Here is a 19,137-nt window from a genome sequence, read left to right as displayed (position 1 = left end):
TAATATAATTGTAAACAACAATTTAGTTTATGCACATATTTTATTCATAAATTAATTTTACAATTTTTATTGAGAAGTACAATTGACAATATTATCTAGGGATTGTTCTATAACTTGTGATTTTGTAACATAACAGTTACTCATTTAGTTAATGTCAAAGTCAAAGATGTCAAATTAATGCACAATGTTGTTCGGTGACAATGTTATCCAAATAGTAAACAAAACATGGCGGCTTTCAATAATAACAAAAATATCCAACATTCAAATGATCTTTTAAATTATTATTTGTCAATGAATATTAATAACATATGTAGGATATGCCTGGAAAAAGGTCCGAAACTTATGCCAATTTTTGATCCTGTAAAACCAGCGCATTTTTCAATCTTAATTATGGCTTGTGCTGCAGTTCAGGTAATGCCATACAACTCTTAGATCTATGATCTATTATTGTGAAATGTGAACATCTTGTTTAATAAAATCTACATAAACCTATTATTTTACTCCATGTATTAAACCAAAATTATTATTTCTCTTTTGTCAAGTTTTCAATTAAGATTAGGTACTACAATCAATGTTATTTATTTAGTCTAAATTTAAAGGGACCAAAAGTTATTTAAAAATGATCTTCCTGCTGTCTTCTTTTCTCTTGAAGAGTTTACTAATCTAAGTCTGTTTCTTTAAAGTTAGATTTCTATTATTATCATTAGGTATTGTTATATTGTATAAGTTGGCATACCTATTCTATTTTTAAGGTCTGAAAATATTTCTCTTTTTCCAAATTGCATTTGTATTTTATTTTGTCATTCAGTCTTACATTTTTTATGCTCTCTCAAACCATTAGTCTTTTCCTATTATTCTTCACATAATTCTGTCTGCTAGTGGTTATTCTTTTAACTTTAGGATGTATTGGGTCTTATCTAAGCCATAGGTATACTTAATAAAGATTGGTTCATTTGTTATTTTATAGATACATATTTGCATCTTGTCTTAAGGTGTTTATTTCTCTAATTAATACATCATAAAGTTTGTTTGAATACATTTCTGAATTAATAAAATCCACAGAAGTAATCTGCCAATGTTTCATTTGTACCTTAGCAAATACATTGATAATAAATACAAGTACAGATATGATTACATTAAAAATGCATGGAGAATGAAAAGTTTCTTAAATAACAGAATGATACAAACATTCTTTGCAAAATCAAATAAATGTATCAATCAATTTAAGTTTGCCTGTTTAAGTCAGCCTGTTTAAAAAAATACAGAAAATACTTCCAATGTACCAGCTTTTAATTTTAAATAACTGATTGTATTCTATATAGCGTTTCACATTAAGAAAATAACATTAGGCTTATGGAGATCAGTGTTGCCAAAACTCTCAGGCATGTGGTTTACTAGATTGTCGATATATTTTTCGAATTTCCATTTTCAATTAACATTTAACTGTAAAGTCAGAATAACAACTGAAGAACCACAAAGCCTTATTATCATTATGTAGTCTCAGAGAACAACATAAAATCGCTGACATACGCACACCGTATTATTTTAAGTTGTAATTAGTAATTAGATATATGCATTCCAAGCGGTCCGTTTATTTGCTTTTAAATCTTTAATAGCCGGCAAAGTGCATGATTTAACTAAGCAATATTTTCTACTGATTTCTATGATTCATGGTATATGATATTCTTACCGGAAAACAAATAAACTGTCGTTACTATAATTAAAATAAGATAAAATAAAATTATCTTTTGTAAATACTATTTATTTAATTAAAATCGTTTTCCCTACTTTTCATCTCTTGTTTCGAATGGACACTTTTGGTCAATTACATTAAAAGACAATTATTTAAATTATGTCTGTGAAAACGAAAATACAAATTATACAACCCTGAATCGTGCTTATGTTCATCGTGGCATCGCTGCGCTTCTATCGTCCATAAGAAATACATGGCCCTATCGCCGCAATGTTATTTTCTTAACGTGGAACTCTATATAGTATTCCACTCATATGTTAAAATAAAAATTAAAGTATTTTTGAAGCTAATTGAAATCAAAGGCTCAAACACTATTTGACACCATAAATCAAAGCTAATTACTGACAGTGAAACCTGAATCTGCATAAACCAGTTAATTATTGAGTAAAGGCAACTAGTGTTATTATCACATATTATATTGGGTGTTTGCGAATTTATCAAACATGTATACAAAGAACATTTTTATTAGAATCAACACTTAAGGAGAGTATAATGATATACACTTTATATTTAAACTATTTTGCAACAGAATATTCCTGGTAAAAGCATTAGCAGTTCTGTTATTTTAATTTATACCATATGCAGAATAAAACTATTAATGTACCAGGTTTCACAGGATTAGCTTTAAATTTAGTTATGAACTTTGATGAAAACTTGTTTTATACATACTTAAAACAATTAAAAAAGTTGTTATAGATTTTACCCTAATTTTTACACACAGATGTTATACTACAGTGACATGTTTTCCTCATATTTGTTTGAGTTGTTTATTTTATAATTTTTTAATATCCTGGATAAGATTTTAGATTTTAAGAGTTAAATTATTTTTTTAGGTTTTACAAGGTGATGGATTACCCCCTTACATATGCCAGAAGTGTTTGTCAAAGCTTAACATAGCATTCCAGTTTAAAAAACAATGTGAATCATCTGATGCAAAATTACGGCAGTGTTTTGAACATTTTCACAATCTTCCCCCAACTCCAGATTTTACTGGTTTTATAGAAATGAAAAAAGATAATCACACTGGAGACACCTTTAGAGAAAACAATGATGGAGGAACAAATAATATAACTCATATTGAAACACAAAATAATCTTTATGTGGGGGAAATACATAATACATTGATTGAATCCTCAGATACACAAATATTACAAACAGTAGAGATAGGTACAGAAGTTGATACATCAATGTATGATATCCATAAAACTAATTTATTGGAGCTGAAACCTGATTTTAATGAAATCAAACAAGAGGATATCAAGGTAGGTTTTTGAAATGTTTTTTTATTCTATTATTACATTCTAGTATGGAAGAGGAGTAGTAAAGAATAAGCCAAAGTGCACCTATATGTTTAGATGCCAAAAATAATATTTTACTTAACAATCAATGTTTATGATTGTCTGTTTCTGAGCTACAGAGTGTTAAATTTGTAAAATTAAAATTTAACTTCGTTCATAAATCAGCTATTTTTCTAGATATCTTCCTAAATATTAGAATAGAGTTTTTTTAATAACAATAAATCAGAATATATTATTAAATTTAAAGAACAGAAGGAGTCAGTGGTAGCTTTGTTGTCACTCGTTAATAATTTACAACATATATATTTATTAAACGATCTTAATCATTATTAAAAAAAATATATATACTTGTGTAACTTTCAAAATAATTGCATGAAGGCATACTATGTTACAAGAAGACAAATATTCTAATAGGTGCTCACCTCATTTGGTTGTCTCTGTGCTGCCCCATACTTATGGGAATTTACATCCCATAATTTGTGTTTTTTTGCACCAGCTGATGAGGCTTTTACCTTCCGAAGGTAATTGAAATTGTACACATGCTGTTATGTCTTTTATCTCGTTCAGTGTGACAGAAATAAATTTGGTTGGTTGGTTGGCCATCTGAGTATATGTTTTTTTGTGCACTTGAAGTAAACATTCTTCCTGCATGAAAAATACCACTTTGCCTGGTATGGTTGTTCTTGTTCATCTTCCGTCAGTGTTAAGTAATATTTGTATGTACTTTTTGATAAAGCTTATATTTATATATCAAAACACAAACTTGCATAGTATACACTGATTCAATGTTGAGTATTCTTCTTAAACAGTACAGGTCCTCAGTTGGATGAAGGTGCAGCAGTTGAAAAACACACCCACACACACCCACATACCCACTGAAGGAAAAACATGCTCTTCGAGGATTTTTCGTATGTACCAGTCAGCATTCGTTTAAATATTCACCTCAATATGCTTAGTACGACTCTTCCAAATAATGCCACCCCATAGCATAATGGAACCGCCACCAAAGCTAATATTGTGTAAAAGATTACATTCTGCGAAATGTTCCTTAGCCCTTTTGTATACTCGACCACATCCACCTGGCTTCCATAATTATTGTATCCTTGTTTCATTTGTGAAAAGAACTATTTCCCATTGATATTCGTTCCAGTTAACATGGGCTCTTGCAAATTGCAACTGTTGGGTTTTGTGATGTGGAACACTGGCAGACCATTTTGGATTTAAACCAATCTTTCAAGTCTCCTCTTCACTGTTTTGACACTTAGATTAACTTTTCTTGTGATCAGTAATTCATTTTTGAGATTGGGAGCTGTAAGTATGTGATTTCTCAGTGATTGAACTCTCAAATATTGGTCATCTCTTGGAGTTGTATATATTTTTCTACCTTGACCAGGTCACCGTTTGTATTCTCCAGTTTCATTGTATCGCTTTACTATATGCGAAATAGTCAATTGATGGATACGCAGTCTCCCCGCAATATCTTCTTGTCTGTAACCCTTATTGGTTAAAGTCATAATTTTAACACACACTAACTGGTTTAAATGTGGCATATCAGCAAGATAACTGCAGAATCAAAAAGTAAAACTCTTCAGCTGACATATTTTAATTGACGTTTCAATACCAAGAAACAAAAGAAGAATAATTAAGTTGTCAAAGCACACTTTGCATACCACGCAAGGCTTGTTAGTTTGTGACATTATTAGTTCTTCGGTTATTAAGACTATGTCTAAGCAATCTTTTATCTATAATAAATTTTAATATACACAAAACATTTTATCATAATACATTCAGGAATAAAAAAATACATAACATTTCAAAGACAAAAAATAAAGAAAAAATAGTGATGATGATAAAGTATGCAATATTTTTACCTGTCAGTATAGTTAAAGACATAATTTGTTTTTCATTAAATATTGGATATTGTTAAATTGGTATGAACGTGTTAGGCACAAAAATAAGTAATTTACTTGCTTGTGTTTTTAAAATCTTTAATAATTTCAATTTTTACTGTGTTGCAGCTAGAGGATATTATTTCAGTTAATACTAAAAAAGTTAAAAAACCAAAGCAACATCAATGCAACACATGTGGTAAAGTTTTTAGAACGAAACCTGGATTGGTGCACCATATCCGTATACACACTGGTGAAAGACCATATGTTTGTCACATTTGTGAAAAGAGGTTTATTAATGGGGGTCATCTTCACACGCATATGAGAACGCATACAGGAGAAAAGAATCATATATGTGCTGCCTGCAATAAAGCATTTGCTACTGCCCAGCAATTAACAAAACATACAATAGCCATTCATACATCAGAGAGGCCATATGGATGCACATATTGTCCTAAGAGGTATATATATATGTCTATTTGGTAACTGTGTATTAATAGTTTTTTTTTTGGTTTCCAATTTGAACTGCATATTTATCATTATTACCATAACGTAGCACATAGCACACTGATTTCAACCATTACGGTACTTTAGCATTCACTTATGTATTTTTATTATATTGATTTTAATATAACATATTTCTGGATCTTGGTATAAATAGGACCGATGTATATTTTATGGGTTTAGAAAATGACATGAATTGATTCAAAGAATTTCCCGTCTTTCTACTCTGTTTTCTTTTTCAAGACAGCCTTTTGTGATGTTAAAGAAATCTTGGTCAGCACTACTACTCAGTCGATATCCTTCATATCGTAGAGCACATGGAGATTCATGGATCAGTTTTATTAAGGCAATAATTATGGGCCCTATTTTATTCTTGTATATAATTTTTTCCGGGTAGTTCTTGGGAATCACTGTTATCATCCCCATTACACAAAAATCTGGGGAATTGGTGGGGAAGTTGCAGGTTTGCTCGTTTTTGCAATTTTCTTTTCGGCAGTACTCTTGATAGAAGCAGTGCGCTTAACAGCCTGTATCAAATCACTTCTCTTGAAAAGCAGTGGAGGTTTTTGTAGTATGACGCCATTGTTAGTGTTAACACTATATTTTCTCATGTTCTTAAGCTTACTCCTTTGAGCTCCACATAAACATTGTAGATATATTTTATTAGTCCACTCGTCAGAGATTTGTTCTCTAAAGATCATACGAACAAGCTGAATTTAGCTGATGTCAACTTTGGAACATCAAATTGAGAAAGACTCAGAAACAACACTTGAAGCGACCTTCATCTTTAAATGTCAGTTACGCGCGCGAACTAATTTTTTAAAATAAAATTTAAATGAACTCGACGGTAAAAACTTGGTAACTTTTGATATCGAATTCTTGGGGAAAGTAGCTTCGTCTCCAAATAAAACGTATTCCAAGAAATATGCATAATTTTGAAATAAATTGTTCCTGCGTCCACTGACAAAATTCTACTATTATTACAGTTATTCTCTTTTTAATTCTAAACTACAGTTGTTCTTTTTTTAATTCTTCCTATACCATAGTACCACAATTGTAGCAAGTGACTCATATTTTCAATGTAGACCTTTGCGGGTTTGAAGGGAAAGGAAATCGACGAGTCATAGACGTGCAGTTATTATTAAAAAAATAATCAGGACTTTAGAACGAATTGATCGTCAAAAAAATTATTTCCTTATTTTATAGATGCCTTAGATGAATAAAACTAATCCTTGTTAAATATATTTTTTTGGAAAAACCCTTTATCCGTTTAAATTAACAAACTTATGACTGATTCAAGGATTAAGTCTAATTCCTATGTCAAATGAGATTTAATGACATGTGATTGGAAAAAGGGTAACGTCTAGTAACTTTTAGCACAGGTAAAACTGAATTACTTAAACAATTCTTGGTGCGAAACAGTACTAGTTTTAAATGGTTCATCTTAACTGAATATTTATTTTCATAAAATATAAAATAATGTTCAAATAAAAACTAATTATATATAATATAATCTTCGCCTAGATCCACAACTACTGGTTCCATGGTAATTTCAATGAAGTTATCAAAGTTCCACATATTCTGCTCTTCTTTCGATACTTTTTATCCACGACTGTGAGGTCACATTGCTAACGGCCCAATTAAGCAGATTTTTAACGTCATTAAATTTGAAAATATCATTGTTCCTTGCTACTTCATTATTATTTGAGCACACATAAGTTCTATCGGGTTTAGCTCGGCAATATGGCGGCAATCGAACTACAATTACTCGTCGTTCTCGCGTCATTTCATTACTACATATTTAATATATTTATCTTTATAACACCGTGCTACGTTTAGTAACTGGATTTTCAAAAGTGGTTCATTGAATTTAATATATTTTTTTTAGTAAGCTAATCCGCAATCTCAGCTTTTCTCCATTTAGTGGTTGGTAACTGTTTTGCCATTGGAAATCTAATGATTTCCAATCTCCGATAGGAGCGGAACTTGAAGAACTGTTCTACACGCTGGCAGTGATATGGAGCGTTATCCATAACAATAACAGATCCTGGTTCGATTTTTAACAAAATATCTGAAAACCATTTTTCATGATGCATTCATTTCCTCATGGTTATCTCCAGTCTTTTTAAAAACAAATGCATTTAAACCTCCAACAAATCCTGAGTTGCTACCAATATGGCTAATAATAAGGTGTTTTCCCTTTCCAGATGGGGCTTTTAAATCTGTCGACAAACCATCTAGGAACGCTTGTCGTTTATTTTTTACATTTAAATCCTGCCAAATTTTTGTCATAGTATGTCCTTCATTTAAGCATGTTTCATCTGTATATGTTTTGTTCAATCTCTTTGAAATTCTGTTGTTTGTTTCAGATACTTTCTGTGCCATAAAATGATTTCTTCTTTTTCAATAAGGGTACTATTCCCCTTTCTGTTTAAATAGGTGCCTATCACGTAAAGTGCGTAACAAAACACGTCATGATATTTTTGGAATATTTTCATTAGATTGAAGAAAAGAAGCAATTTTTTTAGAGTTGGTTATTCCTTTTTGAAATAAAATTCATGTACTGCATGACGAATGTCCTGTTAGGTTGCATCATCCAATTTTATTTGTTTCCTTCTTCTTTTCTTAACCTTCAAACTATTATTATCGCTTGTTTTATCGACTGTTTTAATTACTCTGTACACACTAGCTTCGGAAACTTTTGTCAAAATACTACATAGTGTAACTACATCGCTTACATTCATATTTTGTTCTCTGGCTATAAGTCCTTCAAACACATTTTCGATCAGATTTTTCTTCCGGTGATAAATTGTGACGTTTCTTTTTGATGTACGGTTCACTATTACTACTGTTAGTCATATTTATTATTTGTCACTAAATTGAATTAAACTAAATTACTCAGAATTCACAAAAAGTAAACGTAAAAGCTCCTGCCACTAATAATACTACAAACAATTCTGTTCTCTGCTTTATTAAACCTCTGTCAATTCGCTTATTAAACTGACTTACAGATAACAGACAATAAAATAGCTACCCGAACAACGGCGCTGTTGCGAGTTACATCGCCTTAATTTGCAACAACGTTGTTCATCTCAGACATTATCTACCGTTGGAGAAATATATAAACTACATCATTGCACATAATTTTAAGTTGAATCATACACGCTGAGAACGTTAGATTTTCCCTAGAAACCAAATCTTTGTCAAAACATTTGAACAGTTTAAAAATAGACCAATCAAATTATTGAAATGTATTTCATATAAAATGAGATCTCTTCTATATGAACGTATATTCTTTGAACGGTCAAAAGAAGAAGGTGTTTGTCAATTTTTAAGAGAATAAACAAATTGTGCAATAAACCACTAATTTGTTTATTAAATAATAATTAAATTTTGTCCTTTTGTTGGAAAATATCTGTACAAAAATATATTTTTCTAAAGGGTAAACGACCAATTTTACTGGCCTATAAAAAATCATTAAAACATGAGTCACTTGCTACAAATGTGGTACTTTAATGTACACTACGACTACTAATTTCAAAAGCTTGTGCAATTTCCCTTGTACTAATATGCGGATTCTCAGTGATATTGAGGATTGCATTTAATTCATTTTCTTCATTTACAATAGCTTTTGTTTGATTAAATTATTTGAAAAGCTTTTCTTCTTGGCTGTCATCTACCTGGGAGTTGCTTGATAAATTTTTGTTGTTAGTAGCATACTTTTTGTTGTTACTTTTGTTACACTCTCCTGCCACAAAAGCTATATCAATACGTCCCTCCTTAAAAAAATCATATTCATCAAAATACAGGATGTTCCATTTAAGAAAATTCAGAAAATATTCATTTCAAGTTTTGACCAACCCTTTATACAAAAATTAAATTTTCGCTATATTAATAATTTTATTTATTTATTTATATAGACACCTTACAAACACTATAGACTAATAGTAATTACATGTAAAGTCTTTAAGACAAAAAAAAATACAATAAATGAATTAAAAAAACGAACATTAATAATACAATAAGAAAAAAATACAATAAATCCACTAAACGTAGTGCTGATGAGCAAGCAATGTCTTAAGTTCACAGCTTTTTACATTAAATATATCCACATGAGTCAGTCTATTAAATACTTCATTACAAATTTTTAACATATTGTTTATTGGTGATATGTTTCTATAGTAATTTGTAAAAAATAGATCTAGGTTATTTATCCTTAACCTACTCTTGGGTACTCTAAAGTAAATAAACTCAATTAAACCACAGTTTGTGTACTTATACTGTTAAAACTGAAGTATATGAACATAATGACTGTTTCTTCTAGTGGCAAGTGACTGCAATTGAAATGAGTCTAACAGTACCCTGTATGAGAACACATATGGAATTTCTAATTTTTCCTTACGTATAGAAATCTTAAAAAATGTTTTTGCACTTTTTCAATCATTTCTGAGTTTGAAAATGTAGTAGGAGACCAGTTGATTGAAGCATATTCCATATGTGGTCTCATCAGGGCACTATAGAGTTTTATAATTGTGCTTATTCTGAAATGTTTGCTATTTCTACTGACAGAACCCAAAGCACGATAAGCTCTGTTAGTTATTTCATAAAAGTGTATATTGAACTTAATGTTGATTTGGAATTTAACTCCAAGATCCTTCATAACACTCGCTCTCTCAACTTGATCATCATTAATATAATAATCTTCAATAACACTATTGAGTTTTCGCGTATATGAAACTACTGCACACGTTTTAACATTAAGAGTCATTTTTGAATCGTTAAACCATTGAATAACTGATCTTAGATCATCTTGCAATTTGACTGCTTCTTTCTTATTAGAGATTGTTTTAAAAAGTTTAAAATCAACCGGCATACATTAAGTTACAAGATTTAATACAGTCTGGCAAGTCGTTAATAAATAAAATAAAGAGCAATGGTCCTAGTTTGCTCCCCCGTGGGGCTCCTGAGGATTACACATATTGGTGTGAAAAGCAATTACCTACTTTTACTATATTCTTTCTATCTGAGAAGTAAGATTTTAATAAATTAAAAGCTTTTCTTGAGAAACCAAACTGTACCAGTTTATTTAAAAGATAACAGTGATTTACCTTATCGAATGCTTTTTCGCAATCAGTATACAGAACGTCCAACTGTTCCTCTGCTTCAATAGCCTTAGCAATATGTTCAGAGAGAACACAGAGATTGGTTACTGTTGATTTGTCTCTTACAAAACCATGCTGGAATTTGCTGATTTTACTCTTAACATGCTCATATATATTATCATAAAGAATACTTTCAAAAATCTTAGCAATACTATTTAACAGGCTGATAGGCCTGTAGTTTTGAATGTCATTTTTTTTATCTTTTTTATGTATTGGAGAAATTGTTGCCACTTTTAAAATATCTGGAAAATATTCCTGTTCAATCGACATATTAAACAAAAACGCCAGACGACATATTTTAGACAATAGTATATTATATTAAAAATCTTTTGAACATAAGTAAATATATTTTTTGATATCACATCTCTACAGTTCTACAGGGTGTTAATTTTCCTATGAAATTAATAAAAAAACGTAATTATCTTTTAAACTACCCCGTATAACACTACCAACCTTGAAAAAAATCAGAGTGTTCCATTAAAAAAAATACATTTAAGCGAGACGTGATTTAAAAGTAACAGATTTACGATGGGAACTGGAAGATAAAGAATTAAATTCTGTCGGGAAAAAGGCTGAATTACTATAACGGCTGAAGAATGTCCTGGAGGAAGAGGATTTTAATACAGAAACGTATGTATTTGAAGACAAGTATACTGCAAGTTATTGCGTCGATTTCAAAAGTTTCTGGTGATATCACATCATTGGAAAGCAAAGTTTCTTGTGATATTTCTAAAGTTTCTACGAACATTGTTTCTTTAAAAAGTAAAGTCATTTATGAGATTTCTTCTTTTGGCGATCACATATCTTCGTTGTAAAACAGTTGCAGCCGATATTTCGTCTTTTGAAAAAAAAAAAGAGATTGAAAAAAAGATGGAGGAAACAGGGGCAGCAGACAGGAGGATACGATCACTAACAGCAAGGAGATGTCTTGGATGTGCTTTAGACCGTAGCTGTAGAGGAGAAAGATGCGGTATGGTCACGAACACTTGAAGCACGTTACCAGTGACGGTTCACAAATCGAAGACAAAAGCTAGATGACGTTTTTCATAAATATGACGTAGATATTGCCAAGTTAGTACACTGCGATTAGCTCGTAACAAGTCGCTGGTCGATCTCTTGTCCGCCACCCTTGAATATGAATCAGCTACGCAGGCCTCTGGTGGGTACAGTAAAGTTACAACTGTAAAAGAGAAAGAAGATGAAGACAAATATGATCCTTGTTAATCAGATGAAAGGCATTGCATACAAGAAAACGAAAACCATAATGTGCTGAAATTGTGGCGAAATGGGACACGTGCGAAGTTCATAGGTACAACACAAATCAAGAAACACACCAGCGGTTTAAGAATCTAGATGGTCAAAGATAGCCAGATAGATTAAACGACTCCAAGAATACGATTTCAAGATTAAGCATCGGGCCGGAGTTAGCCACAGGAACGTTGATTATCTCTAGAAGACCATGCCCAGCAGAGTGTTCCCACTACAACAAAACAGATTCCAAGGAAGCCCAAGGAAGTATAATCTAAGGAAGTAATAAACCCCAAATTTGTATCTGCATATATTTTGTGTTATTTCGTACATATTCCACCTATTGAAGTTTTTGCTAGAAAATTTTTGGTAGCACAAATAAATTTACATAAACAGATAGTGGCACACTCTCAAGAAAGGTTGGCCACTCCTGATCTAAAACATACGAGTCTCTTGTATGTATTTACTATTCCGTCGTATTTGCTACTTCGTTCTGCTATGTTTCGATATTGTAGTTTATAATCTAATAATAATGTGAATATTTTAACTTACAACAATTTTTATTATAATACATGTTTTTTTTTTGTTGCAGGTTTGCCAGTTCAAGTAATCTTAATACCCACACAAAAATTCATACTGGCGAAAAGAATTATCACTGTGATCAATGTGCGAAAGCATTTTCTACAAAAGGACAACTCTACCAACACATGCTAGTGCACACGGGTGAAAAAGCTTTCCTGTGTGACGTTTGTAATAAACGATTCTCGCAGAAAGCACATTTGGTTAGACATTTTAAGACTCATAGGACGTAGAATACAAACATTGATGTTTTGAGTTTTATTAGTTAGACTGGTAAGTTAAAATCATAGACATTCAGGGTGTTTGGTAGGTCGATGGAAATTTTTTAAGGAATAATAGGGGACGCCATTTGCAAAATTTTTTGGTAATGTATCGCTCAAATTGTTAAGGTTTCCGAAATAAAGTTAAATTTGTCAATATTCGACAACCGTCTATTTCACGTTTAATAATGATATAGGCGTACTACCTCCCTGTTTTACGAATGGAATAAAAATGTAAACCTACAACACTGACTCTTCGCATAAAATTTTCATCAGCTATCGTCATTCTCCGAACGCATAACAAACAAAAAACAATCTACCTGCTATGCTAACAAACAATCTACCTGCTATGAAGTGGTTTATTTTGGTTTATAAACATGGTTATTTTATGCGTATGAAAGGTGCGTTTTACTGTTTTGACATCCGAATTGTGTTTGGAGTTTCTTGTGAGTTTTTTGTGCATTACGATTTTGAACTTTGTTTGAGTGAACAACCAGACTGTGTATCTGCATAACGTGATTTATGGATTAGTTGTGATGGCTTCGTTTTCGAATGCAAAGTACGCAGACATTCTGTTTCTCTATGGCTGGAGTGATGGAAATGCATCTGCAGCACGTCGAAAATATCAACGCCGTTACCCTAACTGGCGACTTCCCTATGTAAGTGTCTTTATTAACACATATCGACGAATTATTGAAATTAGTGTTAACAATCCTGTTTCCGGTATTAATTCTGGACGTTACGGTCCTGGTGTAGACGCCCAAATTTTGCAAGCTGTTACGAATGATCCTACTATAAGCGTCAGAAAGGTTGCTCGACAGTTAAATGTCTCGCAATGGAAGGTCTGGTCGGTAGTGCACAACGATGGACGCTACCCTTATCATTATACGCCAATACAAGGTCTTCAAGACGATGATCCAATTAGAAGGATAAATTTTTGCCGCTTTTTGTTAGATGCAGACATCAACGATGGTAATTTTCTTAAAAGTATTTTTATAGACTGATGAATCCAGTTTTAATAGAGAAGGAATAACAAATTTTCACGACCTGCATTACTAGGTACATGACAATCCCCATCTACCGAAAGAAACATCTTTTCTCAGACGAAGAATGCTGTACCAACATGATGGATGCCCTGCACATTGTGCATGTACTGTTACGGCTTGGTTCAACAATCACTATCCCAATAAATGGATTGGACGAATTGGACCGATTTTGTGGCCTGCTAGATCGCCCGATTTAACACCGTGTGTTACCACATCTCGGGCAGATTCAAAGAACTTATTTATCAAGTTCCAATCCGAACTAGAGCTCATTTAATAGAAAGGATTATCGAAGCAGCTGACATTATAAGGGCAGAACTGAGGTTAAAAGTAACCACATCAGAAATACGATGCAGGACAAATACGTGCATTAGGAATGGTGATTCTCATTTTGAACAACAATGACTGTTTTCTGAAGTTGATGTACATACTTAATAAGGCATAATAAATGTTGCAAAAAGCATGGTGTATTGTTGTTGTGTTTTACCTTTCTTACCCGTTTCAATAATGAAGGTTATTTTAACAATGCATTAAGATTCAACGAAGGGTTTTTACAACCTGAGCAAGTCATACGTAAGGCATTTTGTATGTCAGGGAAGTACCTGGCTTAGATAATTATTTTTAAAAATATATAATACAAGATAGACTAATCGTTGCAATACCAGCCCGTTCCCCCAGTGCAACGGAGAAAACTAAGCAAAGCAGTCCCTGCATCTCTGTCTAATGAGCCGGATTTATCGATCACGTGACCTTCTCATTAGTTATTTAGGTGACGTGATCGATAAACCTGGTAAATTAGAGGGAGATGCAGGGACTGCTTTACGTTAGTTTTCTCTGTCGCACTGGGGGAATCAGTTTTGTTGGCTGCAACTAAAACCATACTGTCACTAACACAAAGATATTTTTGTTCATCAAAAAAATGCTCAAATAAACTACACTCCTTTTATGAGGTACAAAAACGACAAAGGCAAAGGTATGAATTTGAATTTGACCTTTTTTTTCCAGCTCCAACCTTATACAGGGTCGAATAAAAGTTATTGCTTTCTGAATTAAAATGAATTTGAACTACGTGAATTAAAATTTCATAGATTTTTTTTGAACTGTTACACTACACACCCCTTTTGCTCTTTGGTCTTTATTTACTCCGCTGTAGTAATGGACATATTCTTTTATTATTTCATTTCCTTGACCCTTTTTCTTTAATTCAGTAAGATTCCGTACTTAAATGTTTATTGGTATTTGTTGTTTATATTCTGTACATTCCAACATCCTAAATTTATTGTCCGTTTTCGCTGCTGAATTCGTTTCCGTCCCGATATTGTGATTGTTAGCTTATATTTTTGTTAGTACCGGGGGGCTAACCCGACGACCTAACCCATTGCTTTCTCAACGGTGTTTGCGCCCGGCTACGGCGGAGATTGGTAGGTTTTTTTACTTCGCAAACTTGCCTTAGGTGAACTAGATTAGCGAAACCATTTTTATATAACCTTATCTATTTCGGAATAAGGTAAACTAGTAGTTTTAGTCCGTATACACTTTATCTTTCCATTCATTTTATTGTTGTTACAATTTTTATTCATGTTTTTGTTTTAGGCCAATTTTCGAAGATCGGCATATTGAGTAAAGTTTCCTATTAAATAAAAAGCAAGTTGAAGACAAGGAACAAGGATGTACAACTTTAAAGGATTGGAACATAGACAAATAGAAGAAAATTTGTTTATTATTTTTAGAGCATTTATTGCACATACAAAATATACAAATACCTAATTTGGCAGTATTTATTAAAATAATAAATTACAACTTATTTTGTAATTGATCTCGAACTACTGTATAACTTCTGTTTAAGATATTCTGGGGAATAAATTTTTCTGAAATAAAAAAAAGTTAATTATTTATTACATGCACAACTTTCAATAAAATTATATGTCTATCAATATCAATACAACTCATGACGCGAAATGTCTAACAAAATATGTGGCAGAGTAACATTGTTACTATATAACAGAAATAACTAAAATCACGGTATGTGGCAACTCGGATAAAACAATGACGGTCGTTTACTCGCGTTCCCAAACCACTCATCTCTTTAGATTTTTGCTTTCATTACCTGTTATTATAAATATTTTTCATTGGAGGCCTGTGTATAGTAGTACCAGTTCTGCGGAGGCCTATGTCCAGCAGTGTTTGATGTCATGTTCTACATAAAATGTCATCAAATACATCATCTCCATTTTCTGAGTCAGATATGTATGAGCTCACAACCTAAAACCGGCCAATCGTGGCTATGTGTGGATGATTGATATGTAATCTAACCACTATAATGATCTTTGTCTTTGATATGCTTACCTGCAGACCAAATATTTGACTTTTGTTTTCAACGAGTCATATAAGATTATTTAATTTTTCTTGACTATTTGCAAGAAGGGCTGTGTCATCTGCCAAATGTAGGTTGTTTATTTTTCGGCCACTTCAAAATATGCACAGTAAAATATTCTTATTAGCCACGTAACTCATCATAAAATTTAATATCACGAAGACAAATTGTGACCATTTTGTCTTCCGAGTTTTCAAACTTAAAACAAATATCGTATTTCCAATTAGTTGAAAAAAAATATAACGGTAAAAAAAAAATTAAGTTGCAGGTGAATACTGTGCGCCAATTTTTCTAAAAATTTACTTTCAGATTGTTAAAAAAAAAGATGATCAATCGAAAAAACTAAATAAGCTAAATTTATAATTATAGAAATATACATACCAAAATTATTTTTAAGTACGCTTAGCTTCGCTTTGTTGATTTCATAAATATTCTTGTTGTCCCTTAAAAAAAATGTAAATATCAGATGTATTTCCCGTATATTAATAAATGATGTAGTCACTATATACACGGTTAAATTCTTAACTTCCATCAAATTTTTTTTATTCTTTGTTACAATTAATAACTAAAAATACGAAAAGATATCACGTTTGCGTCCGATATACCTCGTCTCAAATTAAAACCAATGGAAAATTTCCGTTTTTGAAAGCTTTTACACCTGGTCATAAAATGTTATTTCTAGTATTCGACCCACTTTGGTTTCGCTAGAAAAACAGGTATTAATGTTTACTCAGTGGGTCAGTAAGTTTTATTATTTTTGGAATCCTTATTTAAAAAGTAATAAATATTTAAAAAAAAAACCAAGTCATAATAAATAGAATACCAGAAAACACATGGCTAGAGCATTTTGAGAACTTATTAACAGAGAGAAGAGAAAGGTTTAAACAGACAAATGAACAAGTGGAAGTAGAAGGAAGAATCGAAGTATCAATAGAACAAGTGAAAGAAGCAGTTAAAGGAATGAAATTAAAAAAATCTCCAGGCCCAGGCGGAATACATCCAGAGTTAATTAGGTATGGATCATCAAAACTGTTTGAAATGATCCGAAAATTATTCGAAAGATGTTTAAACGGAGAAGAAGTTCCAGAGGAATGGAGACAATCGTATATCTCTCCAATACACAAGAAAGGCACAAAGATGCATCCTAAAAACTATATAGGGATCGCAGTGATTGCTAGTAGAGGCCGACTATACTCAAAAGTACTACGAAACCTGATAGAAAATGATATTAAAGACAAACAACCCGAAAAACAAGCGGGATTTAGGGTCGGACGCTCCACTATGGATAATATTTTCACATTAAAAATTGCAATGGAAAAACGAGTGCAGAGAAATAGAGAAACCCATATAGCTTTAATAAATTTGGAAAAAGCATATGACAGTGTACCGATCTCCCAACTATGGATAGAAATGGGTAACTTGAAAATAAACCCAATTCTTATTAACGCCACTCAAAATTATTACGAACAAAACTTTGCAAGAATTAAAATGGGACAAGAAATCACCTCTCCTTTTCAAATAACAAAGGGACTAAGACAAGGCTGCTGTCTGTCACCCACCTTATTTAAAATCTATTTGGACAGATCCTTAGTGAAATGGGTAAAAAAATTTAGAAACATGGGAATAACGGTGGAAGAAAACAAGCTATATACACTTTTCTTTGCGGATGACCAGGTAGTAATTGCCGAAGACAGCTACGATCTTAGCTATATGGAAAGAAAACTGCAAGAAGAATATGAGGTGGCAGGTCTAAACACGAATATGACAAAATGTGAATATCTCTCAGTGGGAACAGATGAAATATGTGATCTAGTCTTGGAAGACGACAAAATCAAAGGCGTGCAATCCTGCAAATATTTGGGGGTCATTTTCAACAATAAGGGAAATAGCGCAGATGAAATCAGGGAAAGAATAAACAAGGGCAGAGCAGCGCCCCGTGCCTTAAACTCTCTTTTCTGGCAAAAAACAATCCGACGGGAAACCAAAAAACACATTTACGGTAGTATAGTCCAAAGTATTACACTTTACGGTTCGGAAGTATGGGACGCCACCAAAGCTAATAGAAACAAACTTATGACGACAGAAATGGATTATCTGAGACGAGGCTGCGGTAGATCGAAGCTGGAGAGAGTTAGAAACGAACAAATAAGAAACGAAATGAAAATGGAGCGAAATATCAATGATGACATAGAAAGAAAACAATTAATCTGGTTCGGACATGTTAAAAGAATGCCAGAGTACAGATGGCCTAGAAGAGTACTGGAATGGATCCCTCCTGAAAGAAGAAAGAGAGGACGACCACGGAGAAGTTGGCGCAACGATATTGATGAAGCAATATCGTAGGCGGCAAAAGACTTAGAAGAGGCAACTGCATATGACAGAAAAAGATGGAAATTGGATGAAAAAAAAATGGATGTTTGAAGAAATAAATGATGAAAAGATTGCCAATGTGAGTTCATAATACTAATATATGGGAAATGAGTCAATACTCACAATCTTAGGTAGTTTTTATTAAAAAAGTTGGTAAATTTTGGGCTACCAGTTTCAAGGCTTACAATATTTGCCCCATCATCAGGCCCCAGTACGTTATTTTTATTTGTATTAAAAACTAAAAGCTAAAGCAAAAAAAAAATTATGTTGTTTTAGCTTTACATTTAAAAATCTGTAAAATGTCAAATAATATTATCTTTTATCGTTTTCCTTCAATTTATAATTTTATAATCAACATTTATATATATTATATTCATTTTATAATCAACTTATGGCATACTGAAGCGAATGAATTTTACGCACGTCAGAGAATTTTAATACTGTTGTTGCATTCTGTAAGCTTTAATGTAGGACATAGACAACTCACCACGCACCGCCACGCATCCTTAACAGGGCGAATAAGTTACGACCCATCGTAGATCGAGTACAAAAAAGTTCCCAGTATTACTGTAAACTGGGTAGGTAGACCTTGGCAATACAAAAAAAATAGGCGGCACAAATCAGATGTAAGTAATGGAATGGGATACGCAGAAGTTG

The 19,137-nt window shown here is 32.3% G+C and overlaps 2 protein-coding genes across 2 annotated transcripts in view; one reads left to right on the top strand and one right to left on the bottom strand.

Annotated features, from left to right (window-relative positions):
• Window positions 1-200: 200 nt before the first annotated feature.
• Window positions 201-15,619, top strand: LOC140443639 (uncharacterized). Its single transcript, XM_072534994.1, has 5 exons — window positions 201-411; window positions 2,587-3,015; window positions 5,070-5,401; window positions 12,447-12,706; window positions 15,330-15,619. The coding sequence occupies exons 1-4, from the start codon at window positions 226-228 to the stop codon at window positions 12,664-12,666; spliced, it is 1,167 nt and encodes a 388-aa protein (XP_072391095.1). The 5' UTR covers window positions 201-225; the 3' UTR covers window positions 12,667-12,706; window positions 15,330-15,619.
• Window positions 15,439-19,137, bottom strand: part of Gnpat (dihydroxyacetone phosphate acyltransferase) — a 69,786-nt gene continuing 66,087 nt past the window's right edge. The window contains exons 10-11 of the mRNA XM_072534993.1: window positions 16,492-16,553; window positions 15,439-15,604 (exon numbers count right to left, since the gene is read on the bottom strand). Of these exons, the coding sequence (XP_072391094.1) occupies window positions 15,531-15,604; window positions 16,492-16,553 (136 nt within the window). The 3' untranslated portion in view covers window positions 15,439-15,530. The remainder of the gene's footprint in view (window positions 15,605-16,491; window positions 16,554-19,137) is intronic.

Source organism: Diabrotica undecimpunctata, chromosome 6 (genome assembly GCF_040954645.1).
Source record: "Diabrotica undecimpunctata isolate CICGRU chromosome 6, icDiaUnde3, whole genome shotgun sequence".
Classification (NCBI taxonomy): Eukaryota; Metazoa; Arthropoda; class Insecta; order Coleoptera; family Chrysomelidae; genus Diabrotica; species Diabrotica undecimpunctata.
This window is presented reverse-complemented; position numbering and strand designations above follow the sequence as displayed.

Excerpts from the sequence above, each read along its gene's own strand:
- LOC140443639 (XM_072534994.1), top strand. The coding sequence starts at position 226 with ATGGCGGCTTTCAATAATAACAAAAATATCCAACATTCAAATGATCTT. Across the intron at positions 412-2,586 it reads TGGCTTGTGCTGCAGTTCAG|GTTTTACAAGGTGATGGATT; the intron begins GTAATGCCATAC and ends TTATTTTTTTAG. Across the intron at positions 3,016-5,069 it reads TCAAACAAGAGGATATCAAG|CTAGAGGATATTATTTCAGT; the intron begins GTAGGTTTTTGA and ends ACTGTGTTGCAG.